The sequence below is a fragment of the Centroberyx affinis genome, unplaced genomic scaffold, assembly GCF_046629955.1.
Source record: "Centroberyx affinis isolate AG114_WGS23_722 - 3 ecotype Tasmania unplaced genomic scaffold, CSIRO-AGI_Caff_v1 ptg001173l_1, whole genome shotgun sequence".
Taxonomy (NCBI): domain Eukaryota; kingdom Metazoa; phylum Chordata; class Actinopteri; order Beryciformes; family Berycidae; genus Centroberyx; species Centroberyx affinis.
In genome coordinates this window covers 333,082-359,702 of record NW_027279703.1, presented here as the reverse complement: position 1 = coordinate 359,702, position 26,621 = coordinate 333,082, and the positions used below count along the sequence as shown (strand labels likewise).

At 38.6% G+C, this 26,621-nt stretch overlaps 1 protein-coding gene across 2 annotated transcripts in view; it reads right to left on the bottom strand.

Moving 5' to 3' along the window:
* The window catches only part of igsf21a (immunoglobin superfamily, member 21a), a 179,374-nt gene that overhangs the window by 92,671 nt on the left and 60,082 nt on the right, over window positions 1-26,621 (bottom strand). For both annotated transcript variants that reach the window (XM_071524295.1, XM_071524296.1), the window contains exon 2: window positions 20,004-20,116. In XM_071524295.1, coding sequence (XP_071380396.1) covers window positions 20,004-20,116 — 113 coding nt within the window. The remainder of the gene's footprint in view (window positions 1-20,003; window positions 20,117-26,621) is intronic.

Genomic DNA, 26,621 nt, shown 5'->3' with positions numbered 1-26,621 from the left:
TACAGTCCATATTTTTGGCACACAATGTTTTCGCAAGCGAAGTGTGGAGAAATGTGGAGAAACCGTTTCCCCCTTATTTTAACAATCTTTTTTAAAGTAATAATCTGCAGCATTTTCATATAAGTAAAGTCTGTTTTGTTACTCTATTGCTGATTGATAACACAGTAGTGATTCAACCTATACCCAGTTCAGTTAACATTTGCCGTTCTAAACACTGGTGCATTCCCAGCAGCAGCATCAGCGGTTTGTTTGGAATAAACAGAACAATGTGTTAGTTAGCATGAGCAGCGATAGCCAGCGTGGCTAAACAGACACAGAAAAGAGCGCCACCTACAGAAACTCAAACTCCATCAACAGAAAATCAAAGGAAAAACATGTCACAGTACTAGCGACAATATTTGCAAAGTGATCTCTGAGAAGTGCAGTGCAAAAACACCCGCAACTGCTTGGGCACTGAAGTTGTGTGCATTATATGGCGTTTCATCTGATATACAAAGTGAAGGTAAAGCCATATTACTGGGAGAAAGAAAACCGAATTCTGGAAAAAAAACCCAACTGATATGCATGTGAGCTAACTTTAAAAAGTGATGGAGACAGTTGTACTTTCTTTACTATATGGGCCATTCGGAAAGTTCTTCCTCTCCTGGCTCTTTTCTCCCCAGAACAAAGAGTCAAGCCCCAGCGTGATGCCCATGTTCAAGTCCCTTTGAAATCGACAAAAGCTGAAGCAGCTGTCATGGACAATCGCTTGTCCCTCTGAAATGGCAGGGTGCAAATGCCCATGTCGAAAAGCCTCTTCTGGCAAATTGTTACACTAAAGCAATAGTATCCTTTATAGCGTCTCTCTGCAGCAGTCCTCTGAACATGGGAATAGGAACAATCGTGAATGGTGTTTGTGGTGGTGATGGTAGTGGTGGTGCGAGTGATTTCTCAGATGGCCTGGGTATACTGTATAAGTGCAAGGATTGGCAGAAACTGAAAATGTAACAAAATGCTGAGATGATCTACTATTTGATAAGTGCTTTCATGAAATGCAGTTGCAAAATTGCACAGGTTTTGTGTCCTTATATGCACCCCAATTGTTAACCATGTCTCCTCCATCATGTATAAATTCCAGTCAAATGGAATCTGCATGATGGGCACTGAACAGGAAAGAGAAGAACGTTTTCTTCTTTTTTTTTTCAAACCACATTATCTATCAAACGTACATGGTATTTTTCAAAACAACTATTTCTCAGTGCAAAGGGCTTCTCTCTCAGTTTGCCATGAAATATTTCCTGGAAGGATGTAGGGCATAGGAATGACCCCTACAGATTGGAAAATATAGTTGGGATTTTCTATTAACACTAAACCTAAACTAAAGGGTCACTCAAGCAACAAACTCCCTCCAAAAAAATAAAAATATCAAAGTGACCAAAGGGCAATTTAATACTGTCCAAAAAGGACCAAGAAAAGCCCAAACAAATCTCAAAATATACCTTTAAAATGAAGACTCTTCGAAGAAAAAAAAAAAAAGACTTATGTTGTCGTTGAAATTGTTAAAATTTCAGTAAAATCAACCATAAACAAACAACAGATATTGGTCGCTTACGAGTACAGCTGATTGTATTAGTGTGAATATAACTGATGATTGTGAAAATATCTCTTTGAGTCAAAAAAGGCTAATGTACAGCATGTTGCTGCTCTGCCAATCACAAGTTAAAACTGAACGCAGCAACACTGATAGCCACTGGCTGTGAGAGGAGTGACACTAAAAGAGATTTCTTCAGTTCTACATTTATTTAACTGAAACTAAAGTGTTGGAAGTTGGCACCGGAGGTCGTAACACTTTGTACTCCCCTATGCTGAGTTAAGCCTGTATTGAATTTTCCAATTTCAATGGTGATTTGAAGGGGGTCAGTCGGGTGCACTGACCAAATTCCAGAGGGACATTCCATATTTAAGAGGCTATTTTAACAATACACGTAATTTTTTCTTTGCTTCAAATGTGGATTTTAATGTTACATTCAGTGATAATTTTTCTGAGATGCAATTTGACACTTACATAATACCATTATAATGGTGAAATCTGAGGGCGTGTCACAGGACATATGACTGGGTAAAGCTCAACATCCAGACACTTCAGATGCACCTCTATTAATCTATTTAGTTTGGGTATGACTCTTAATTCCATGAGGACCCTCTGTAATACTTGCCATGTGCAGATAGCCCTTATTATTAGAAAGCATGTTTGTTTTTTGGGTACACACTAAATAAAATAAACCTATTGCATTTCACACATTCTGTTAACATATTTGAGATGTAAAATTTTGATAATCAAAGAGGAAAAGAAAGAAAAAAAGTCTTACTTTACGCTTGACCACATCTGTCTCAGCCAAAGACGTTTTGGTGAGTTATCTTGCCGCCTCACTCGTTGCTTATACTCTGATAAACTGGTACCAAACAAAGATATATGTATGTGCACCTAAGGCCCCAATCAGTTCACTTTCAATTCTAGTCAATATTGAGCACTGATAACTGGTGTGCTTAGCGATCAAGTGGGATTTGTAGACAACAATCAATGTTTTCCAACACTTTCCTCTTGTTGGCAGAGCATGGACTAATTTAGAAAGCCTCAGTTAGCTGACATTTTGGTGAGGTTAGGGTCTCCCCTCATCTCAGATTTATTTCTGTGTTATGTTGTTGCAGTTTCTCTGAAGCTTACATAGATAATAAACTGCTCAAATGACAAATACAGCAGTAATGACCTATTTTATTTTGTCTCAAATGTCATTTCAGTGGTTTCTGCTCCCACACAGATGTTGCATCATGCACTTTGAATGTTCTAATCAAATATAATTACACTGGAGGGACTAGCCAGCAGATATTACATATTTGTAATTGTACATGTGCAAATTTTAAAATGCTTGTCATAAAATGTTAGTTTCAGCCATTATCAAAGATGATGGCACTAGAGTGCTATGTGAACCAACTGCAGTAGCAGAGACACAGACCAGGATGACATAGAATAAAAGTAGCTCTGTCAAATAACATTCAACTGATCTCCTCAGGTCTAAGCTTACATTATTAGAAGTGTCTAGATGTGATAGCATAGCCTATTGAAAGGAAGGACAGTCTCAAATTCCTGTCTTTACTCATAATAGAGTGTATTATGAACATAAAATGCTACAAAATCAATATCAACTGCAGCTGGGTTTAGCAACAAACTTGCCTTTTATAATGCTATTGAATGAGAAGGTACTAAATTAAATAGCACCTATTTGATCATCAAATACAGTCTACCAAACCATGGAGTCTTTGTTTGTGAAAACGAAGACTTTTTGATGTCTCTTTACAGCAAACAGAATCTCTTACAACCTGACAATAGAGTTGAAACCAGTAAAATATCAATCCCTACGTTCTTTTGTAAGCAATCAGTCACCAGTTTCCAGGAACATTGAAAATGATTGCTAACTTCTTATGTTTTAAAGATGAAAAAGTACTCAGACGTACTCCCAGACGCTTTTATGGTGGGTCTTTTTTTGTATTGTACAAAGATACCAAAAAATGGGAGAACATGTTAAATTTAAATTATACCCCGTATGGGATTTATAAATTTACCTCTGAACATACACAAAACATACAGAGGTACAGACCCCCCAACACACACACACACACACACACACACACACACACACACACACACACACACAGGATTTGCATATATCATCTGTGTTTTTCCTTTAGAAGGACATCTCATCTTAGTCCATCCAAATAAACTAACAAGCAAGGAAATAAACAAGCAAATTAATATATAAACAACTAAATAAATAATTGTTTTTCCTCTTTCCTCTGCCCCCGCAGGACCTCGCAGTGTGTTGTGTTGACGCAGGGTACAGGCCACTGCTAAGACTCCTCTGGCATGGAAATCACTTCCCCTTCTAATGCAAATGTCACAAAGAGGCCCTGATCCACTCCTAATCGCTAAGTAATCACTTTCTTGTTTGATCCTTCTGTGATAGCAAGAATGGATTTGGAAAATCTGCTATGGTTCTACTTTGGAGGTTTTGAATTTTCAAGACATGTTGAAAATGAGAAGAGCTACAGTGGGCCAATATACAGAGTGTAGCAGAGGCCAGGACTGTGCTGAGTAAATTCAAACCTTCTCACAGATAGTAACTGCTGACGGAATATAATGCAGCAGAGATGTTGAGGTCTACATTAGGGATGGAGAGTCGACAGAAGAATCCCCAACTGATTCTACTCATAAACGGAATTCGACTCAACTCCTGTTGCAATCTCGACTCCAAATTCTGGAATCGAAGAAACTGTTTAATTTAAACAAATTTGTAGTTGATTCATTGTGATTTAGGCCTATCTATATGAACCTGTGTTAAATTGCCTTGGTCTGATCCATTTCACAAGAAATGGGGAGAGGGTAAAACAAAAATTTTCGTGTTGATTTTCATTTGCAATCAGAATCGATTCCATCAATTTCATTACAAGGAGTCAGAGTCGGAGTCGGAATCAACATTTTACAGAATGTGCACTAATATAAGCTACACACTACAACACACTACAATACCAAACAGATTTCTGTTTAGAAAAAATAAATAGATTGATAAATAAATGTGTGATGCTGTACTTCTGTTTGTTTGGCGGTGCATGCATGACATCCTTCTACATTTGATACTCATATTTACCATAACTGTGACAAACGGTGTGATATAACTGTTAGAATTAGAAAATTAGTCAGTGGGGTACGGCAAATGAGAACCAAACGATCTCATGGAGAGTTTTTTCCATGTAATCATTTGTTGAATTACTTAATTAATTAGATACAGAGTATGCTTTTGATAGATACCTGGGGATCTTGGGGCGACGTGAACAATGGGGATGCATTGTTCACTCTTAGCAGCAAGGAAACAAAAAAAAAACATTGTCATCACAGCCACTGCCATTAGTAACAGAAGCTCACAGACGGGCACAGCAATGATCAGTCCCTCTGTTGCTATTAGCATTTGTGGAAAAAAAAAAAGACTCATCTAGTAGTTTGCCGACATGGTGAAGTGTGTAATTATCATTCCATGTATAACAGGCTGCTTATTTGCCCTAGTGACATCCTCAAAAGGGAAGATTGTGGTGCAGTGATCCATATCACCTTATCTCCCCTTTCCCCTTGGGGTGCCACATTCAGCATGGAGCAGCAGGCTAATAAAGATGACAGAGGTTTGGGCCACATTTAAAGGGCCAGGACACAGGACCTCGCTTTACAGTAGAATACCTATGCACTAACATCTTTGAAGTGAAATGAAGCAAAGGTTTTTTGTAAGATTCCTGGTACACGGGTCAGCTGCGGGCCAACGGTGGCGACAGGAGACAGACACAGGCAGGGCGTCATGTGTAGCACGCAGTGGTGGAAAGTAACTAAGTACATTTACTCAAGTACTGTACTTAAGTACAATTTTGAGGTACTTGTACTTTACTTGAGTATTTCCATTTTATGCTACTTTGTACTTATACTCCACTACATTTTAGAGGGAAATATTGTACTTTTTACTCCATTACATTTATTTCACAGCTATAGTTACTAGTTACTTTTCAGATCAATATTTTATATTTAAAACATTTGATCATCTTCATAAAATAACTATAAAATAGCATTGTTATAGATTAGACTACCCAAAAGTATAGCTAAATTGTTAAGATTAGCTTCACATTGACAACTTTAAAATGCTGCTTACATGTACATGTATGTCAATAAATCAGTATTAATATTCCAATAATTTATGAAAAATATAACTCTCTAAATGGGGACAGTTTGCATAATGAGTATGTTTACTTTGATACCCTAAGTACATTTTGCTGCCAATACTTATGTACTTTTACTTAAGTAAGATTTTGAATGCAGGACTTTTACTTGTAATGGAGTATCTTTACATTGTTGTATTGCTACTTTTACTTAAGTAAAAGATCTCAGTACTTCTTCCACCACTGGTAGCACATGCTTTGCGTATAGAAAGAAGTAGCACTCTTTTGTCTCGATTAGAAAAGCCTAGTATTAATGTAGCACTTGAAATTGTTCACTTGAGGGATCTTCTCTCAATAAAATTAGATTTGGTTGAGGACGCGAAACTGGAGTAGACAATGACCACATCAGGAACCTAATAGCCCCACAGTGCATCCTGGAAAATGGAATTCTATGCTAAATTGTGTGTAAATAGGGTGTCAAGCAATTACTTGGGCTGTTGATTGCAAGATTTATGGTCATTACTCTGCATATGGCTCTAGTGGGCCTACTTGAAACACAAATTGATTTCTCACCAAAAAGAACAAAACATTACATCTTGTAAAATGCATCAGTCTTCTGCATAAAAAAACATGAACTCATAACAGTTTAGTATTTGCAATCTTCATTATTCATTTATTATTTGTAGATAATACAGAGTGACACCAAAAAACTGCAGCCCAGATTGTATATTTTGCTGAATTTATCTGCTTAAAGGTCCAGTGCAAAGAGATTCACATTTCCCAATTTTATGGTATTGTTTAACAAAGGGCATGTCAATGTAAAGTCACTCCCTGTGATGGACTGGCAACCTGTCCAGGGTGCATGCCATCTGCCCAGTGCATGCTGGGATAAGCTCTAGCCATCCTGTGATCCTAAATCAGAATAAGCATGTAAAGCCAATGAATGAAGGAATGTAAAGTTACATGAAATATGTTGTGTTGTAGAAAATTGACGCCCTAAGACAAAATATAGCGCTCTGACATTTTAATTGCATCAGACCTTTTTAGATATCCAATCTGCTTCTCAGTGTAAATGACATCAAATAAACCCATATTTTAATGGTTTCTCTGAGAGTGTGGATAGTTAGTTAGGATAGTTAATTAGGTGCAATTCCAAAGAAAAAAAGTCAATTCCCGCACACACTTGTCACCTCTGCATTGATTTATTTTTAAAAAAGTCGACGTTTCGGTCACAAGGACCTTTCTCAAGACATATCAATCATAAAGTGACTTTAGTGCTTAAATACAGCCCATGATTGCATAACAGTCCACAGCTGTGTTGGAGGTGTGTCCATGATCCCACACAACAGCTCACTCATTCAACATTCCCTCAATTGTCAAAACACACAATATCTACAATCATACACATTCAAAATCCCTTTGACACTACCAACAAGCATAACATTTTTTTCTCTGGTAAGTGGTATATACATATAAGATACAGCCCAAGTCTATAGTATACAAATATAACTTCAAAATCACATGTGCACTTAGTTGTATGTTGCACAATGCCAACATACAACTAAGTGCACTTCCTTCTTCCATCCTATAACAGGAAAAGAGTACAGGGTTCGGGGCACAATTTCCTGTACAACCACTGGAGTCATATACCTCATCAAGTGTCCTTGTGGTAAAGTATACATCGGCATGACAACCAGATCTTTGAAGACTAGAATGACGGAACATCGTTCTGCTATCAGAAATGCAAACAAAGACAGTCCAGTTGCCCTTCATTTTGCACATATGAAACATCCCCCGACCTCATACTGGTACACTGGTATTGAGAGAATTCAAATTTCCAGATGAGGAGGCAACTTAAAGGAAGCCCTCCTGCAACGTGAAGCATATTGGATTAATGAATTAGAGACTCTCACACCATTGGGAATGAACAAGGACCTGGATCTCAGGGTCTTCCTGTAAAATCCAACCTACTGTCAAATCCCTAATTAGTGTTTTTATAATTGACCTGCGTGTTTTATATATAAAAAGTTTTTTCTACCATGGTATAAACTATTTTACATAGATATGGACTTCTTTTGCCTTTTGTTGTTTTGTTTTGGTGTTTTTGTTTTTTTGTTTCTCTCTTTTTTTGGGTGGGCATGTCTTCCTGAAAATGTGTTTTGGTATTTGTACATGGATGATTTTGAAGTTATATTTGTATACTATAGACTTGGGCTGTGTCTTATATGTATATACCACTTACCAGAGAAAAAAATGTTATGCTTGTTGGTAGTGTCAAAGGGATTTTGAATGTGTATGATTGTAGATATTGTGTGTTTTGACAGTTGAGGGAATGTTGAATGAGTGAGCTGTTGTGTGGGATCATGGACACACCTCCAACACAGCTGTGGACTGTTATGCAATCATGGGCTGTATTTAAGCACTAAAGTCACTTTATGATTGATATGTCTTGAGAAAGGTCCTTGTGACCGAAACGTCGACTTTTTTTAAAAATAAATCAATGCAGAAGTGACAAGTGTGTGCAGGAATTGACTTTTTTTCTTTGGAATTGGATCTTCGGGGTAATTGATTCCCTGCACCACAAAAGAGACAAAGCAAGTGGTGTGCGTGTTGCCTTCAACTCATCTAGTTAATTAGGTGCCCCATAATCTGTCAGACTACATCCAGCTAACTGCTTGGCCAACTCGCCAAAATCACCATGCCTGAATTATGTAGACTATTGTTGATGGGTGCCTAAGTTCCAGCACTTGATATTTGTTCCCCAAAGACAAACATATTGATATCCAGTGGATGACAGAATTAAAGGAATGGATAAGGCTCTCACTGTCTATCTACCTATTTTCACGAGGAAGACTTGAGTAACTGACTGATTTGTTAGTAATTGAATGTGGCATCCACAGTTTTTATGGTCCAAGAAATCGCAAACTGAGAGGTGACCCTAACACTCGGTATCTTGAATAGCTAACCTGTCTAGACAGATCAACATGAGGCCAGACATCCTCCACTGGACTTGTTTTGAATGGCCCAGCTAACGGCTAATGGCTAATGGCTAACAGCCACTTGTTACCTAGGCAGCATGTGAGCTGTGAGTGTGAACACAGAAGCACTGCTTTCCTTGGCATTTGTTAATATTAATGTTGGTTAACATTAGCTTCATAAATTACGATATGAGATATGTCTGCCATTTTGATAATGAGGCTTATTTGATGTTCAAGGAGTAGAGCAGTGTGAGCGTGTGTCGCACACCAGGGAGGAGGAAGCCATGATCTGAGGGATTGTCAGGGCGGCTGGCGAGAGCAACATAGGCTGGTTGAAATGAAAATAATGTGGTTATATGCAATTTCTCATTTCTCTCCACATCTTGAACATGCATGATATTTTTCATCAGAATGCTAAAGTTAAATGGAAAAGATGGGCAAAAGGCAAGGTACCTGCCTGCCTCTGAGACAGCGGCAGGCACACCTCTGTGTTTATTACCCTTGGTTTGTACTTTCTCTTTGACATGGAATTCGGCATGTGGCCTTAGAAATATTTGAAATGGAAATGTGATTTTCACGGTAGGCATTTTTTCTTTCTTTCCTTCTTTCTTTATCAAAAAATCTAAAATACTTTTGCATTGACTGTACCGTGAATATTAGCTGCTTTTATGGACATAATGGCCAACAAAAAAAAACAAACTAAAGAAACTAACCTAAAGAAAACTGGCTGAACATAGAGAAAGACACTAAAGCCGTTATAACAACTTAGACTGACTTAGACTGAATTAAAAATGTGGTGAATGCTGTAAATAATAAAAAAAAAAATTATGTTTTAACCAGTGCACATTATTCCTATCCATCCAATACCTATACAGATACAATGGAGAACCATCATTGAGCTGAGAAATTCTGACACAATTACACTTGGGTATTAAACAGCAGGAAGTTAGACACCCAAAAACCCCACAGGAGTGTGCTGTGTGTACACACTCAGCGAGCTCTCTTCCCTACTCACAGATTCCAGTTGCCCAGGAAACCCGCTCTTGGAGTTTTTTCTCGGATTTAGAATATGACGCCTCCTGTGTCTCTCCACAGTCAAGAAACAGGATTACCGGCTAGAGAAACACGCCACTTCTGGGTCGAGTAGCCATGGCGTTTGGAAGTAAAATTTGACCAGAAAAAGCCAATAGTCAATCCAGTGACACATTACCCTCAGGAAATGCACTCCGATATTTCTTAGCAGACTGTGACGAGAAAAAAGTCATTTGCATAGCTGGGATACTGTGCTTTGACACTGTCAACAGCTTTAATGGGATTTGTCAAAACGTGGGCCACAAGTAAAGCTGAGAAACACTACCAGAGGCATTGTAAGAGCCGGGGGTATTAGAATAGGATGAGGTGCAAAGAGTTTGTGTGGGCACCAAGTGTCTCGGGCTCACCATCCTCCCAGGATCACTTTCTAGCTGTAACTTAGACTGTACAGTTGTAATCAGGTCAGTGTTTTATGAGCAGAGGCATTTTCATATTTCCAAATATAAACATCATGTTCTCCTCAGAGCAACTCAGGCAGCTGGCCTGTGTCCAAAAACACAGCTGGCAAACACTTAAGAACACGTGTACGGCACTTCTGTGCTGCTCAGATAATGGCAATATGTCGAGAGGGAAGTGTTGTGCAGCATTTGGATATGAGAACTTCTACAAACTCTCTAAGGGTTGTTTTCTGCTCATGAGGTGTAGGCTAAGCTAAATGGATAGCTTTTAAAAAATCAAGTCATTACTTTATCACACAACTTGGCAGGCTTTTATTGTGTGATATTTCCAAGTGATGCCCTCTTACAAGTTTACTTGAAATGCCTTAACTTAACCATAACTGTCATCTGAACAAAAACAAAATCAGGAAAAATGAAAATGGAATTGCATTCAAAAGACAGCAAACAGTCCAATTTTGAACCAGATAAGAGCCTGGAGGAGGGTTACACACACAGGCACACCCTTGGGAGCCACTCCGTACAACCACAGTCTTGTACCGACAGTTCAAACAGCTTCACTGGGCCAGATGGGGGTTAAATGCTTTGCTCAATTTACATGTACCAATGCACAGGATGCTCAAGAGCAGGGCAGTGCAGAGCCTGCTTTAGGGGCAGGGGCTCAATTTTGACAAAAGAGGCATCTGTAGCACTCACATGGGGGTGGAAAGCCTGCATAAACTACAGTACATCTGTTGGATTTGACATAGAATTGCTCAGTTTTATTTACTATGCTATTGGTAACATCATTAAGGATTACCAGTTGTCTTTAACCCTGTAATGGTAGGCTAATAGGACACGTAAAGACAAATTATTCATTTCCTGTTTGCCATGAGTTAGTTATATTTGGCTGCGCTGTTACCATCCTTGTGAAAAACAAATCTGGCAAATGGGACATGCATCATAGTATGTCACAGGGTTAAACACAACTGGTGATCAGCAAAAACACCAGCAGTATGCAAATAAAGAAAGAAAAATAGGCCAGCCTACATTTTTTTTTCTGCATCTTTTTCTTCAGTCCTGAAGTGAGGTGATCTTATTATGAAATGGTTATGGTTATCTTATTATGAAATGATTTTTATATTATTTTTCTGTCATTTTGTAGCTTCTATACTATTTTTATTCTTCTCATTATTATCATTAGTGTTTGCATTTTTCATATTTTGCAATAAAAAACAATCTGAACTGAGTCTGAACCATATGGGATTTTATTATACACAACTCTGAGTCTCTTTGATTGGTTTCATAACCCTGTGGACAACTTCTAAAGAGCATTTCTCCATTTATCCGTCTGTATTTTAGCCTGCCCCAGCTAACATGGCCCTCTGACTGTCACCCTTTCTCACCTGTTTTCTAGCTGGATAAACACATACTCCCTCTGGCTGCCTCTCTCATCTCTCTTTCATTTTTCTTCCTTTCTTTTGAAGGCATTTTTCAGCACTGTATGTGCAACATGCAATATTAATATAGATTTGATTAGCTTATAGTGTTGAACACTGCGCCTCTCCTCCCACTTAGGCGCAGTCAAGTTCACGGTGAGTCACCACAATACCAAACGGAGGTGAGAAAAAAAAACCTGAAATGAAAATGCCACTTCTCCGGCATAAAGTCCCTCAGGAAAATACAGAACACATCTGACAAAATGCCTACTTCAAAATCTGAGGCATGGATTTCAACAGGATCTAAGTAAGTGATAAATATTTTCTAGCTAGCTCCTGGTGGCTTAAAATAGCTCAATGACATACAGATGCAAGTTTCATGTTTTCTTTTAAGTATCAGAGCTTTCATAACATTAATAATACAACTATTACAGAAAGGAAAAAAAACCCAACTTCCATTAATGATGTCTCCAGGACATCATTAAGTCATTACTTAATCACTCAAATTGGCAGGCTTTTATTGTGTGATAGTTCAATGTGATGCCCTCCTAAAAGTTTGCAATGCCCTGTCTTGCACTGTACTATTGACTGAACAAAAACAAAATCAGGAAAAATTGAAATAGATAGCCAAGTCTACTGGATAAATACCCTACCCCAATCAAAGTGCACTCAATGATGTCTCCAGGACATCATTAATGTTTTTTTTTTCTCCTAAACTGTTGACATTGTCACCTTTATCTTATAAAGCTGGGCTACATTTATAATGGAGATGGAGTGTGAGAACGGTGTTCAATTCAACAGAGAGCAGGATTAGGACAGGTGAGTCTGAGCCATTATAATGAAATGGACAGAGGTTGACACAGCTGAGAATGACGAGAATAATATGTGAGAACCTATTTCTTCATATCCCACCAGCCCAGGTCAGTCGTGAATGACCCACACTTAGGGAAGAGGCTTGCATTGGCGAGAGAGAGGATCCCAGAAGTATTATGTCAGAGAGGATGGAGGAATGCTGTAATGAGCAGAGTGAGGCAGGAAGGGAGGGAGGGAGGGAGAACGGGGGAAGCGGAGATGGCTGACCCAGGGATTAAGCATTAAGCATAATGCAGAATGGCACTCAACAGGCGAGCCAGCAGAAAACCCTTTGCCACCACTGTCAGCATTGGGTGCCTGGGTGCCCATTGGGGGAGGTCTCATGGGTGCCCCTTCATTAGAATGACAAAATCAGAACGAGCACAGCGTGAGGTGAGCTGCCATGCGCCTCACTGACGAAAAGTCTCTGAGGACCCCCCCCCCCCCCCTCGCCTCCCGTCTTCCTCAACATCCAACCATTCTGACACTCTTCTCCCGAACAAGCGGCACAATGCCATCCTCCCTATCAACGATCCATCAGTACTATTTGGTATGCTATTATGGCATAAAAGACAGCTTGATGGTATTACATATCCATAGTGCTTAATCCCTGGCCCGCCAGTATTCCACACAATAAAAGCATTCATGTGGCCCTTAGTGCAAAATCACAAACACTTGAGAGGCTTTCGTTTATTTGCTCGTGAAGCATTAGCTGCAGGGCTAATACAGCATTATAACATCCAATAGATCTCTCTCTCGCTCTCACACACTCACTCACTCTCTTGCATTCACTCACTCTCTCTCTCCCTCAAACTTGTGTATTCTTAAGTAAATTGAAATGAGGGATATTCTTAAAAAAAAATACCCTGTTCATGATTTAGAGGGGGGGGGGGGGGGGGTGATATATATATATATATATATCTATATACATATATATATAGATATATATATGTATATATATATTTCATCAAATATAAACCATTGGGGAACTCCTATCAAGTCCATTACGTCCATCTCTCTCGCTCCAGTTCTAGATCTCATGTTGAAGAGAACTTGAGTTAGTCTGGCTTTAAAGGTTCTCAAAAGCAATCTTGATTATCTTAAGGGGAGCCTAAGCTGCGCTGCGTTTGTGCCGGTTTGAGAACGCAGACCGGCTCTGGTACGCATTACAAAATCCTCAAACGGAATCTGTCAAGATAACGACAGACAGGTAATGAACGAGCACTTGCTGAGATCTCTGGTTTGTTCAGCCCTCCGTCTGATTGGCCGAGCTTCGATTAGATATGAGGATTCCCCAGGTGAGTATCAACCAGGGTAGGTAAAATGAGAAGTCAACAGTGTTTAGTCAAATAAAAGGCAGAGATTAAAGAAACTTTGGCAGCCAAGTGTGGGTAATTGATTTATAATTTATCAACACTTGTGCTGAGCAGTGGCCACCAGGGAGATGGTGCTGATTCCTGTTACAACCTCTCTGCTTTCCTCATGAGCACGCTTAATATGGGCAGCCTTATTCTCAGAGGGGTTGTTTCAACTACAGCTATCAATAGATTCTGCAAAAGTCTGATGCAAAGATTCCATATAAGCAAAAACAAAACTCTCCAATTCCTACCTGATTAAATGAAATTGTCACAGCAATCAAAGTGATCTATGATACTAAGGCGAATGTGTAAAGTGCTATAAATCTCTTTTTGTCCTGCATTGAAAGGTCAGCATTTGCTAAGATGAGTCTAGAGACACTGTTTTATTTCACAACGATAAAAGTGAGAAAGCAGAAGCTACTCTAAAGACAGAGTTCCTGCCTAAGCAATAAACTGCCGCTCGCTCATTAATGAACAGTGTCCCGGCACAGAGTAGCGGGTGAAACCAAGGTGAATGTCACCATACCTTCCTCCTGTACAATACATATTAAAAATGATCATAAAATGTAAAAAATAAAAATAAAAACCTGTAACTTGATCCATTAGAGTGCTTGCCTAATTCATGCCTCTATATTTTGTATTCTTCTATATTTGTGGAACAAATGTTGATGTTTTCTTCATATTCCCATATGCTTTTCATTGTTATATATTTCAGACTTTAGAAAGGATTCAGCCTCCTTGACTTTTTCTCCATTTTGTGGTGTTGTAGCCTGAATTAAAAATGGATGAAATTGAGATTATTTCTGTCAACAATCTACACAAAATACCCCATAACGGTAGAGTAAAAACATATTTTTAGAAGGTTTTTACAGTTTTATTGAAAATGACATACTGAAAAATCTCATTTAAATAAGTATTTAACCGCCTGGGTCAACACTTTGTAGAGGCGATTACAGCTTCAATTTTTCTTGGATACATCTGCATCCCTCTGAAGCAGGTTCTCCTCCAGAATTTGCTTATATTTGGCTCCATTCATTGTTCCCTCTATCCTTGCAAGTTCCTCCCTTACAGCATGATGCTGCCACCACCATGCTTCACGGTGGGGATGATGTCAGATGGGTGATGAGCTGTGCCCCGTTTCTGCCAGACACAGTGTTTTGCATTACAGTAGAGGGGTTCAATTTTCGTTTCATCAGACCACGGTCTTTTGCCTCATGCTCTCTGGTTCTTTCACGTGCCTTTTTGCATGTGCCTTTTTTCAGGAGTGGCTTCCTTTCCTTTCAACTCTGCCATACAGCTCAGATTTGTCAATTGCTGCACTGATTGTTGTCCTGCTGGCAAGACGTCCCATCGCAGCCGAGGAGTTTCCGGCCCTTCTCGCCTGGCTGCTCAGTTTGTTCAGATGACCAACTCTCAGAAGAGTCTGGGCAGTTCTACAGTTTTATCATTTCCTAATGATAGAGCCTACTGTGCTCCTGTAAACTCTCAACACAAATAGTTTTATAGCCTTCCCCAGATACTTGCCTCCTGTCGCTGAATTCTACCAACAATTCCAAATTGAATTTGCTACAGGTTGACTCCAGTCAAGTTGTAAATACATCTCAAGGGCATTCAAAGGAGTTTGGATGCTCCTTAACTCAATTTGGAGAGTCAGTGCAAAGGGGTTGAATACTTATTGGCACAAAGCACTTCAGCCTTTCACTTTTAAGTAATTTGCAAGAAACTATAAATAAAAAATCCACTTTAATATTATGGTATGTGGATCCATGACAAAAAAAAAAAAATTTACTCCATTGTAATCCATACTTCCATCCATACTTTTCCTTATACATTTCATTCATATATTCTACATAACATGTTACAATGTTTGAAATTGTCGGTCACACTCCTATAACACCCATTTTGCTATATTTTTGTTTATTTTCTATTTTTCTGTTTTTATTCTGTTTTTCTTTGCTGTATCCAATTATTATTTGCTCCCTCAATGACACATTTTCCCAACGGGGATCATTAAAGTTTCATTTCATCTTTATTTCTCCCTTGCCATCCTCTATTGTCAGAGTAATTGACGGGGTTCAAACATCCCATCAGATATTGTACTACAGTATTAATGTAATGTCTGCAAAAAAAAAAAAAAAAAAAAAAAGATGAGGGCAAGACAGGGTGAAGATTGTTGCCTCTGTCATCTGGCTTCATAGGACCGAAATATCTTATTGGTGTCCTTTGAAGCTTTGAAATTCCCCATCATATACAGTACTGTGTTTTCTTTTCATTGCTGGTCCTATATAGCATGACAGTGTGTGTGCAGTATTTGTGTCTAGAGTACCTCCCCCTTGTGATTGAAACTGTTTATGAGCGTTGCCAATGGGCCATCAGTAAGTCAGTTAGCCCTCCAGTATTGAAGTATGAAAGAATCTGCAGGGAAATCTATTGTGTTGGGAACAATCAACAAGATCAGCACCATATATTCAAGTTGATGATACCACACAAATATTACCTGAGACTGTTATTATAAAAGATCAAGGATTTGATTGGTGTTGATGGCGCGCAAGTAAGAGTGAAAGCACTAAGGTTTGTTTTGTCTGCCTTTGTATGATAAATTGAATGACACTGAATGCTGAAATGAACAATGAATGATGAATTTACATAGAGGAATAATGTCCACGATTAATACAAACAAATACAGCCATTTCACTGATGAGAAAAGAATCAGTCAGCTACAATGTCACATAAAAAAAATAACACATTCACATATAGTGAGCGCTCACCTGATTTAATCAAGGACTTCTTGTTATATTTTAGAGTTACTTTGTGCTGCAGCAACAGAATGAAGAGGAGAAAATGCACTTCAGGCATGTAACTGAAGTTTTAATTAATTTATTGGTAGTAAGCCATCTTTTTGTAAAGTTGGGTAACACTTTACTTTACAAAGGTCTTATTCCAGTGCATTAACCTGTGTGTTAACCTATGGAAATGTATTTAAACTACACAGGATTACTCTGTAGGTATTTGATGAAAAAACAGAAAACCAAATTATTCTGTACATTCAAGCTGTGCTAAAATTTATTATGGCCACGGTTTTGTGGCCATGATATATGTGTGTGTGTGTGTGTGTGTGTGTGTGTGTGTGTGTGTATGTATATATATATGTAACATTGCTACCATTCTCTGACAGTAGTGATGGTGATAGAAAGATTACAATTATTTCAATTTTATTTTTACCTTGGACTAAAATACCACATAATAATGGAGTCACTTGCCATCAGGCATAGAATCAAACTGAGCAAGAGACACTTGATTGGCCTCATAGGCTCAATCGCCATGGAGCGTATCACTGAATCACCAAATTCATAAGTAATCAGCTCCAAGGTCCTGGGTGATAATGTGTACTGTCACCTGTTGTGTTGAGAATATCTGCTCTACTTTACTTTACACTAAAGCGTGGGCACCATGCTTTAGTAACTCGCACATGCTTTTCACAATCGTGGCCATGCATTAAAAAATTATTTTCCCCATGTCACCTGGCAGGCTCCATAGAAAATAATTGTGCAACAATTGTGTGAATTGCAATGCAAAGATCAAATCAGCCTCTTTTTTTACCATCCACACACAGGAAAAAAGTTTGGAGTAAGAGGTACTATAACATGCAATTCAAAATATGTGATTTACATGTTAAAATGTCCTTGTGGCCTGTGTTACATCAGAGTAAGTGAACATAAAAGTGCTATTAGAAACAAAGATATCAAACCTTCAGAAGCAAGTTATTTTGCTGCATGTAAACATGATGTCAGTTCTCTAAGATTTATGGGTCTAGAATTAGTTAAGGTTCCACCTAGAGGTGGAGATAGGGACACCTTAATTCTGAAAAAAGAAAGTAGATGGATCTTTGAACTTAATACCATGACACCAAATTGTTTAAATGAAGAAATGGGAATTTCTTGCTTCCTATGAGTGTGTTTCAGTTGGTTTATTATGTAGCAATGAGTGGTAAGAAGGAGGTATTTGTTGACTATAATTGGTGACATTTATTTATATATATATATATATTTTATTTGTGTATATTTCTCTATGTTTTTCTATATGATAATTTCTGTAATATTTTCCTACACATTGGATTTTTGTCATGAGCATGGTATAAGCTTGAGAGGTGTGACTGGTAATTGAAGCTAATTGGCTACAGGTGGTGTATGCCGATGGCATTTATTCTCTGGTCCTGGATTTGTTTGAGAGACAGCCACTGAAGAAAGCAGCAGAGCCGAAATGTCTGGCTGTTCTTTTCTGTTACTCATCTTGAGATGTAAATAAATAGTGACTATATTCAACTGAATTGTCCTGAGTGCGGCCTGTGCATATAGTTTTCCGTAGAAAATTTATATATATATTTATATAGAATGCCAAACTAAACTAAAATAAAAATGAAATGTTTCGCTTTCAGCATCACTTGTTGCCACAGCAGGGCAATTCCAGTTGAAATACAGCAATTTTATACAGGCAGATACTCTCAAAAGTGCACTAGTTAAAAAGCTCTAAAATGAAAACTGACCACATAATTTGCAGAGAATTACAGACGATGTTTTCCAGTGTGCTGCTGTAGCTCCATGCCTCATCAACATTGCAGCCAACATTTCACCACAAGATGAACTTAAAGCAAAATGATTCCAATAAAATTCTATATAGCTGAGATCTGCAGACGTTGATGGAGGCTAAAAACCCTCACAGAACTTGAATGGATAGAACGGTCATTCCCATTCAAATCAACGTTCCAGGATGGTTGGAGCGGCAGCCATTTTTATGTGTACCGTTTGGATTATTTTATTCCTTTTAATCCCATTGTTTGTGCTATTGATGGTTCTATACACGTTTGTGTATTAATGTGGGTTAAGTGTGTTGTGTTGTGACAGTGTTAAATACATTTTCAAACTAATTTAATTGCTAATTTAGCAATTAAACTGGCAGCTTTTATACTGTGTCTGAGATTTTAGAGGAGAGGAAGAACATGACCACTGTGCAGGATATTCCAAAGTTTGTCAAAGTGGATTCCAAGAACGGCAAGTCGATGCTTGTGTCCTTGTGGAGAAGCTTCTTCCCAAGTTGTCTTTGGACCGTGTCTTTGATGTCGGGCCATCAATTCAGCCATGCAGCTGTTAATTTTTCCAGCTGATTCAACCGACTCTCTGTACTATAGCCTATACTGACTGTACTATAGACTATAGATAGCGCTGTTTGGACGTGATGCGTCATTCTCACAATCGCTCAAAATCTTGGGGCTTCCAGTTTGTTCTTGTGAGCCAAATCATCATCCAATGCCCCTTTTTTCTGCCCTTCCTTTTGAGTTCTTTTGTTTTGTTATCATATTTTGGTTGTTAGATATTACATCAAATATGTCATGGAGGACACAAACACACAGGAACGCATCTTGAGAAGGACCCAAAGCCTAGGCTGATAGGGGCGGTTCCACACTTTACCCGCACCGCATCAGTACAATCCTCACCAACTTCACCAAAAACTCTGTGAAAAGCCACATTTACACGGCACATCTTGTATAGCCCTCAAGAATACATATTGTTCAGTTTTTGGCAAAAGAGTATGGTCGGACCAGGATGGGGTACTGGCAGCTGCTGCCTCTTTCCAATTCAAGTGCTTATCAGTGACTCTCTTGAAGTGAAACAAATCCCCACTCCGCAAACTGTAATATTGTGCAGTTTTTTTTTTGTTTTTTTTTTCTTTTTTACATATCTTCATTATCATACAAAATATAAGGGCATATCGGTTTTTATGGTCCAGATCAGCAACCATAAATCCCATCTTGAATATGTAAAGAGGTTTTTCTGTACGGCAACTTAATTATCACAGTGTAATACACCAACTGGGATTGTAATAACTGTAGAGTCGCCAGCTGTGAACTATAAAGAAATGATGGCAATGACCAGCGGATTGAGAAATCAGGTTCCCAAGCAACAGCCAGTGATGCCTCCCATACAGCTGGCCAAAATTATAGCTCGTTTTCTAACAATTGGAGTTTGACAGAGCATGCTTGCTCTCCCGACCCAACAATAAACACGCAATATGACTATTGGCATTGACCTTCTGGTATACAGTATAGTTAAAAATGAATGAAATGGATGCTACAGACATCATTGGCTGCTTAATGGCATTGGAAGTGTAGAGAGGCTTACTCACCCTGTACCAAACAATCTCTCGAAGCCTTCCGTCAGTTTTGAAGTTACACTTGAGAGTAACAGTCTCTCCCACGACAACAGGAGGCAGGGGCTCTATGGTAACTGTCAAGTATCCTGAAAGAAAGTGCGGAGAAGAGTTTTATTATCGTGATAAACAAAAAAACACTTTGCCTGAACACGACACATTTTTTGGTGGGTTGTTTTCCTCCTGCTGAAACAAAACAGAAAAGGGGCAATTGGGCAACAGCGATAAAGCATTCATGAATTTCAACTATGCATCTTTTTTAAAAGCCAGGGAAGATTGGCCCACTGAGTCCACTTTCTCTTTTTTGCAATTATGCCATGATTCAGGCTTATGAAATTATCCACTTTCACATCTGGGAGCTGCCCAGTACAACAAAACCTTCTGCTGGTGGCCGCTGAACAGCTCTACTTGAGTGGCTGGGGGTTAAGTACCTCAGTCAGGAGCACTCTGATGGTACACTGTAAAAACATAGAGTGTAATTTAGGGAAATCAACTCATCTTTATCCATTAACACAATGTATATAGATGTGTTTGTCAATTTCAACTTAAAAGTGCTAGTTATGAGCTTCATGACTTAAAATCATGAGTTCCCATCTTGTGACTTAAAATTATGAGTTGAAAGAACACCTTATAAAGCATTCACTAAACTCAACACTGTTAGTTTATTAGCAGACTTCCCAGTATGCATTGCATTCAGTTTATCTCTCCAGAAACTCTTCCTTCTTTTGGTCTGAATGAAGTTACAGGATAGAGACTTGTTATGTATGTATGTTTGGTGAATCATACGTCCATTTCTGTTTAAAAAAAAACAAAAAAAACCCATGATAAAATCTACTATCTATCTTATCTATGTATCTGGGAATTCACAATCAAGTAAGTTTCTCTCTGCACAAGTAAGTACAAGTGCAAGTACAATCCACTACAAGTAAGTGTATTGCAGCTGCATACTATATGCTGAGCTGTGTATTAATCATGTGATACAAGAGGAAATCGAACTTAAACCTAGCAAACCTTGTGAAAAAATAAATAACACAGGATTTCAGTTCATCAATTAATGCATTCAACTTGGAAATAGGAATCAGCATGACTAGACATTTGTTGATTGAACTTATTGCCTCAAGTTCACTCAGTTAGCTTTTCTACATTAGAACAACTAACTAAAGATCTTTGACCTAACTATTCAGTACTACTTCAGTCAACTCACAATTTTAAGGCAGCAAGGAAACTTATGTTTTTAAGTTGAACTGCCTTAATATTTTTTGCAGTGTAGTAACTCAGGGAGGGGCTGTAATTTATTCATTGCCCACTGCACAGATTTTTTAAAATCTGGTTTGGGGATTCGATCCAGCAAAAATCCGGTTACAACCACTTCTCTAACCTTTACTTTAGACCACTGTCATCTGTGCTTGCCATTGTAAACATGATTTCCACACACAATTGTAATTATATAGCAGTCATTTCGCGTCAGTGTATTTATTCAGTTTTCTCAAATTTATGACATATTCCAAAAAGCAGAAACATAATGTGGGAAATCAGAGTGAAAAGGTATAACATATACTGTGAGATAGAAGTGCCTCTCGGATCAAGCCACACATATCGCATGTTTTACTGAGTAGAGTTTGTTTAAGCCCCCTCTCCCCATCTTATTTTGCCTGAAGTTGTTTGGCCTTGGATAAACCTGTTAAACCAATCAATAAAGAGAATAAAAGCACAGCCAATTGAAAGGCATCAAGACTACAACTATTCCAGACAGGAATTTGAGGAGAAATTCCTATCAAATTCAGTGAATACAAAGAATGTAGTGATGCATATTGAAATCAAAAAGATTGTTAAACTCATTGTTAAAACATGTATTTAAATGTGCTGTTTTAAAGGGAAGTACTGGTATTCCTATAGCCAAGGGCAGCCCGATCAGAAAATGTGAAATGTGAAGTATTAGAAACCAGAGAAACTAAACTCTAATCTGTAATGCCAATACACAGCCTGGAGCTGCCCCGTTACCAATGAATTGGAAACTGACTTTGTAGAAACTTTCAATGTTTGTCTGAATCTTTATGCCTACATGAGCTCACAGTACAGTCATGGTCATCTTTTCCTTTATTTTGTCTGATTCATTGTTGCTGGAGATGTGTCAGTGTTAGTATGACCTAACAAAACAGCCGATGCTTTCTTCTCTCTTGTTTCTGGCAATGGGAGACAGTGGTGAGTGTGATTCCCATGCTCTCGGGCATAGGAATAATACATTATATTTTATATGTAATGATGAAATTCAGTCATATTCAATATTAACGGCCCATTATAGAGCGTAAGTTCCAAGCAGAGATTCTTAAATGCTTTTTCGTACACATCCTCCTCTCCACACATTATTTTTTTTAAAGGAGAGTGGGAAGTTCACTCTCCTTTGTGTGTGCTCATTACTGAGACAGCAGGGAAGTTAAAAGCTACACAAAGAAGGGCTGATATAGGAGAGGAAGCTCTGGCAGGATTCAGTCTTAGGCTAATAGTGGGTCTGGAGACGGGGGTCTTAATCTCTGGTCACTCTCGGCACATCCCTCCGACATTGAAGTTGAGTGTGAGGCTGAGCGGTTTCGACTAGACTGGATGTAATGTGGTGATAGATCCTCCCTAGTGGGACTCTAAAAAAACCTGGCAAGTTGTAGGCAGCTAATGGGGCCTATACATTACATACAGAAGCATGAGAATGAAAACATGTTACAGTAATCATGCGTGACTTTTTCATTTAAATAAATGTCCACATTAGAAATAGAACTGGGTAGTCAGCATGAGCGGTGATACAGGCACTATGGCTGAACAAAGAAAAGAGCGCCACCTACAGAAACTCAAACTTCATCAACAGAAATTTGTCACAGTCCTGGACACACACACACACACACACACACACACACACATGCTTGATTGACAGGTGATTACCACAGCAACGCTTAGCACCGCAGATGTCGCCAACTAAAATATACATATATCAATAGGACCTTGCAAGCGTTGGGACACAGTCTGTAACAGATTTGTAGCAGCACATCATCTAAATCAAGTCCTTCACAGTTACACAATCTGTTTTGTTTTCTGTCTTTTTCCATTTGTTGAATTCGTCAGATATTGGTCATAGTACTGTACTTATTCACTTATTGATTATAGTGACACCTGGAACGCCTCTTTCACCCCACTGCTGTGTTACACATACAAGCAGTGTCCATATAACAACTAAATATGAGTTTGAAATCAATTTCGAAACTATGAATGTTTTTTCTTATTCATTATAAACCATGAACGAAAGCAGACCTGTCTTTTTTAGTTATTGTGGGATGGCAGCAGCGTAAAGAGATTATTTTCCCTTTGCAAGACCTGCTGTCCAAGAATATATACAACTACACATATCTACACATGGTTGATGCACTCCCCAAAAACGGATTAAGGCTACATCAGGCAAACAGTATGAATTTCCACAAGCACCAGGCTTTTAGATAATATTTAGGACAACATACAAATGAATGAGACTGTACTGAAGAATTCAAATGTTATTCCTACAGTCTGGAACAAACCAAATAAATGATTATGAATGATAATTATGAACATAAGACAGGAGTAATGTTGTATAATGTAATGTCAAAATGTAATGATATGTCAGAAAGCTGTGCAGCCCATAGCCACTCCCCTGACAATGAATAGAAAAATATGTGTCACTAACTTCATACGTTTGTTTGTCACCTGTATTACACACATACACAAATACTAACAATTCAAAAGTATAAATGTAAAACAAACAAACTAAAAGAAAAACCTGAGTCCTGTCATACTCAGCTTATCATTATTATTATTTTTTTTTTTTCAAATGAGGCTCTATATAGCTGTGCATTGGTGTGGTATAACAAATTACAGGGAAGGGCAGAAAAGAAGTGGCTGTTCACTAGCATAAACTGCGCCGCCATGTAATATAGGGAAAAGACATATTTCAATACTGAAATTCAGTAGTACTTGCCTTTAAAATGTGATAGTCTTGGGTCTCTGCTTTGGGAGACACAGATCAACGTGAGTGTCTCTCGTGTCAGTGCACCTAGATATGCTTATTACAGAATCTTAATTTAATCAGCAGACAGAAGAGATCTTCTCTCTAGAGTCAAATTGAATGGATAAACCTTTCCGGAGACTGCATGTCATTAACACAGAGCTGATGCTCTTAGCGAAAATCCCAACCACTTACTACGAACCCACAAGAGGGGCAGCCTGAGCTCATAAATGTCTCTCTGTGAGTTCTCCTGAAAGGTGGTTGCAATATATGCACATTACAGGAAAAAGAAATGTCAACTGACTACAGTGTCACTCACCAAGGGAAAGGGTGTACCATGCCTCTGCTAAGCGACATAATGTATGTAGTACAAGGGGTAAAATAAAACCTAATTGCAAATAACAAAACCCCACAAAGATATAAATTGTCCAGTGGCGGTTAACGTAAATACCTGAAAATACTAAGATGTCTACTGAAATTGTTTGGAGGAATGCAAGTTATAAGTCTAGATTCTCTATCCACTGCCATGCGCAGATCTTGAAACGTGTAATGTAAAAACAGATGCATCAGAATGACATATAACATAGCTAATATTTAAGGTGCACTACCCAGACAATAAAGCCAAAGTATAGTCTATAAGAAGCTAGTGGCCTTCTTGGGTGGTTGCAGGGATTAATTGTGAACAATTCATTGACTATGTGGCACAGAGGAAAATGTAGCATAGCCAATGACAGAAAAATGCTTCTGAGCGTGTGGGGAGGGATGAGGAATTTTTAAAAGAGCAAATTACATGGGTTATGCACTCATGCCAGGGAAGTTCACATTTCAAATAATCCCTACGAGAAACTGGAGCAGTTGCAGGCTGCATATTCTAAGACATGAGGGCATAATTCCCACGCAATTCAATATCCATCGAATGCCGTCCAAATGACTTCATAAATTAGACACATTTTATTTGCCAATTCTCCACTGAAAGTGTTCCAACTAAGCAATATCTCTTGTTATGCTTGATGCCCTTAAAACACAGGCTAATATAGACCATATACACACAGCAAAACCGTCGGCATTAATTTCACTCAGACAGTGTAAAAAATCAACACTATGCAAGGGTTTATATTGGTCCACACCAATCAGAGATAATTTCACATTTTTGATAGTTTTGAACACCCACCCCAAAGCCAGATCAGCTCTATCAGTGGACAAACAACTCTCCAATCAATACTTATCAGCTCAAAATAATTGGCACCGAAAAATCAACACTTATTAACACTGGAAAATGTGCTGTGCAGTCTGTCAAAAACAATAAGGCCCACTCCAGTGAGGCAGGTTATTATTATGTCTAACCGATCGAGATGTTTCCTTCTGTCAATTAAAAGAAAAACGAATAGCATAATTCTTATTGTGATTCCAACATATATATCAGTAACCATAAAACGCTACAGCGCTGTTTTGGTTAATGTTTGCCGCTGTTAGCGACATCGTGGCCTATAATGAAATGAAAACAAACAGACCCGCCAACAGCTTGAGGATAGCCAGTGACTCTGAATATACAGGTAACGATGCTGTATGGACGATGAAAGTCGTTAAATACACTTCACTACAACCTGTGCTTGAGGGTGGTATGCAGGACGTTTATACTCGGCAGGTAATTGCTTCCCCTTTGAGTCAATGAAAAGAGCAATCTACAAATTATAAAGCAGTCTTTTTATGTATGTATGGTATGGAAGACTTTCTTATAGCAATTTTTCACATTCACAGTAATATGTGTTACTGCATATTTAATTGATAGATAACATTTTGAGTTACATTTAGAGAAATATGTCTTAAGTGTCGGGCTGGATATATCCAGTAAGCTCCCACAAGGTATGTCTGGTACTGTGAGCACTTTAGATTTAGCTGGGCTTAAATTCAACAGCGAGGCTTACATTCTGTTTTAATGCTAGCACAGCACAATATCGATCCTTCCTGTGTTATAAGCCCTGCATTCGAAGGAAGCTGACCTGATACATTTATATTGTACTCACAGCCACCTGCCCACAAGCTCCCTCTGCATGAATCAGAAGTTCTGCAAGGCTGATATTACCTTCAAAAGCCACGCTCCCGAACACAGCAGATAAACCAGTGTGACACTCATATCAGGGGCGGAAACAAGTAGAGCCTGTGCTGAGACTGGCTCCAATACCAGGCCGTAGTGGATAGAGATTTTTTTAAACATGGTGATGAAGATTTAAAAGTTGCTTCCAAAGACAAAGGTTCACCTCCATCCTAGAAACCAACGACATAATGTATTATCGTTGGAAAAGTGACCAGTAAAAATTAGCATAAGATTCTGTGTCTGCGTCTTGAAACTAAAATCCTTTGTGCAATGAAGCAGAATACTCAGTTATCATTGTAAGAGCACATAAGCCAGTGTGGAGTGGCTAGAGAGTGCATGGCATTTAATTGGCTCATATTAGCTGGTTGTAGAGGCAGACTAGGCCTCCGGCTTGTCTTAATCCATCAGAGGCGCTGTTGGAACAACATCTAATGAGGGCTGCAAACTATGCTTTCTCCCATTAATAACAGCAATTTGC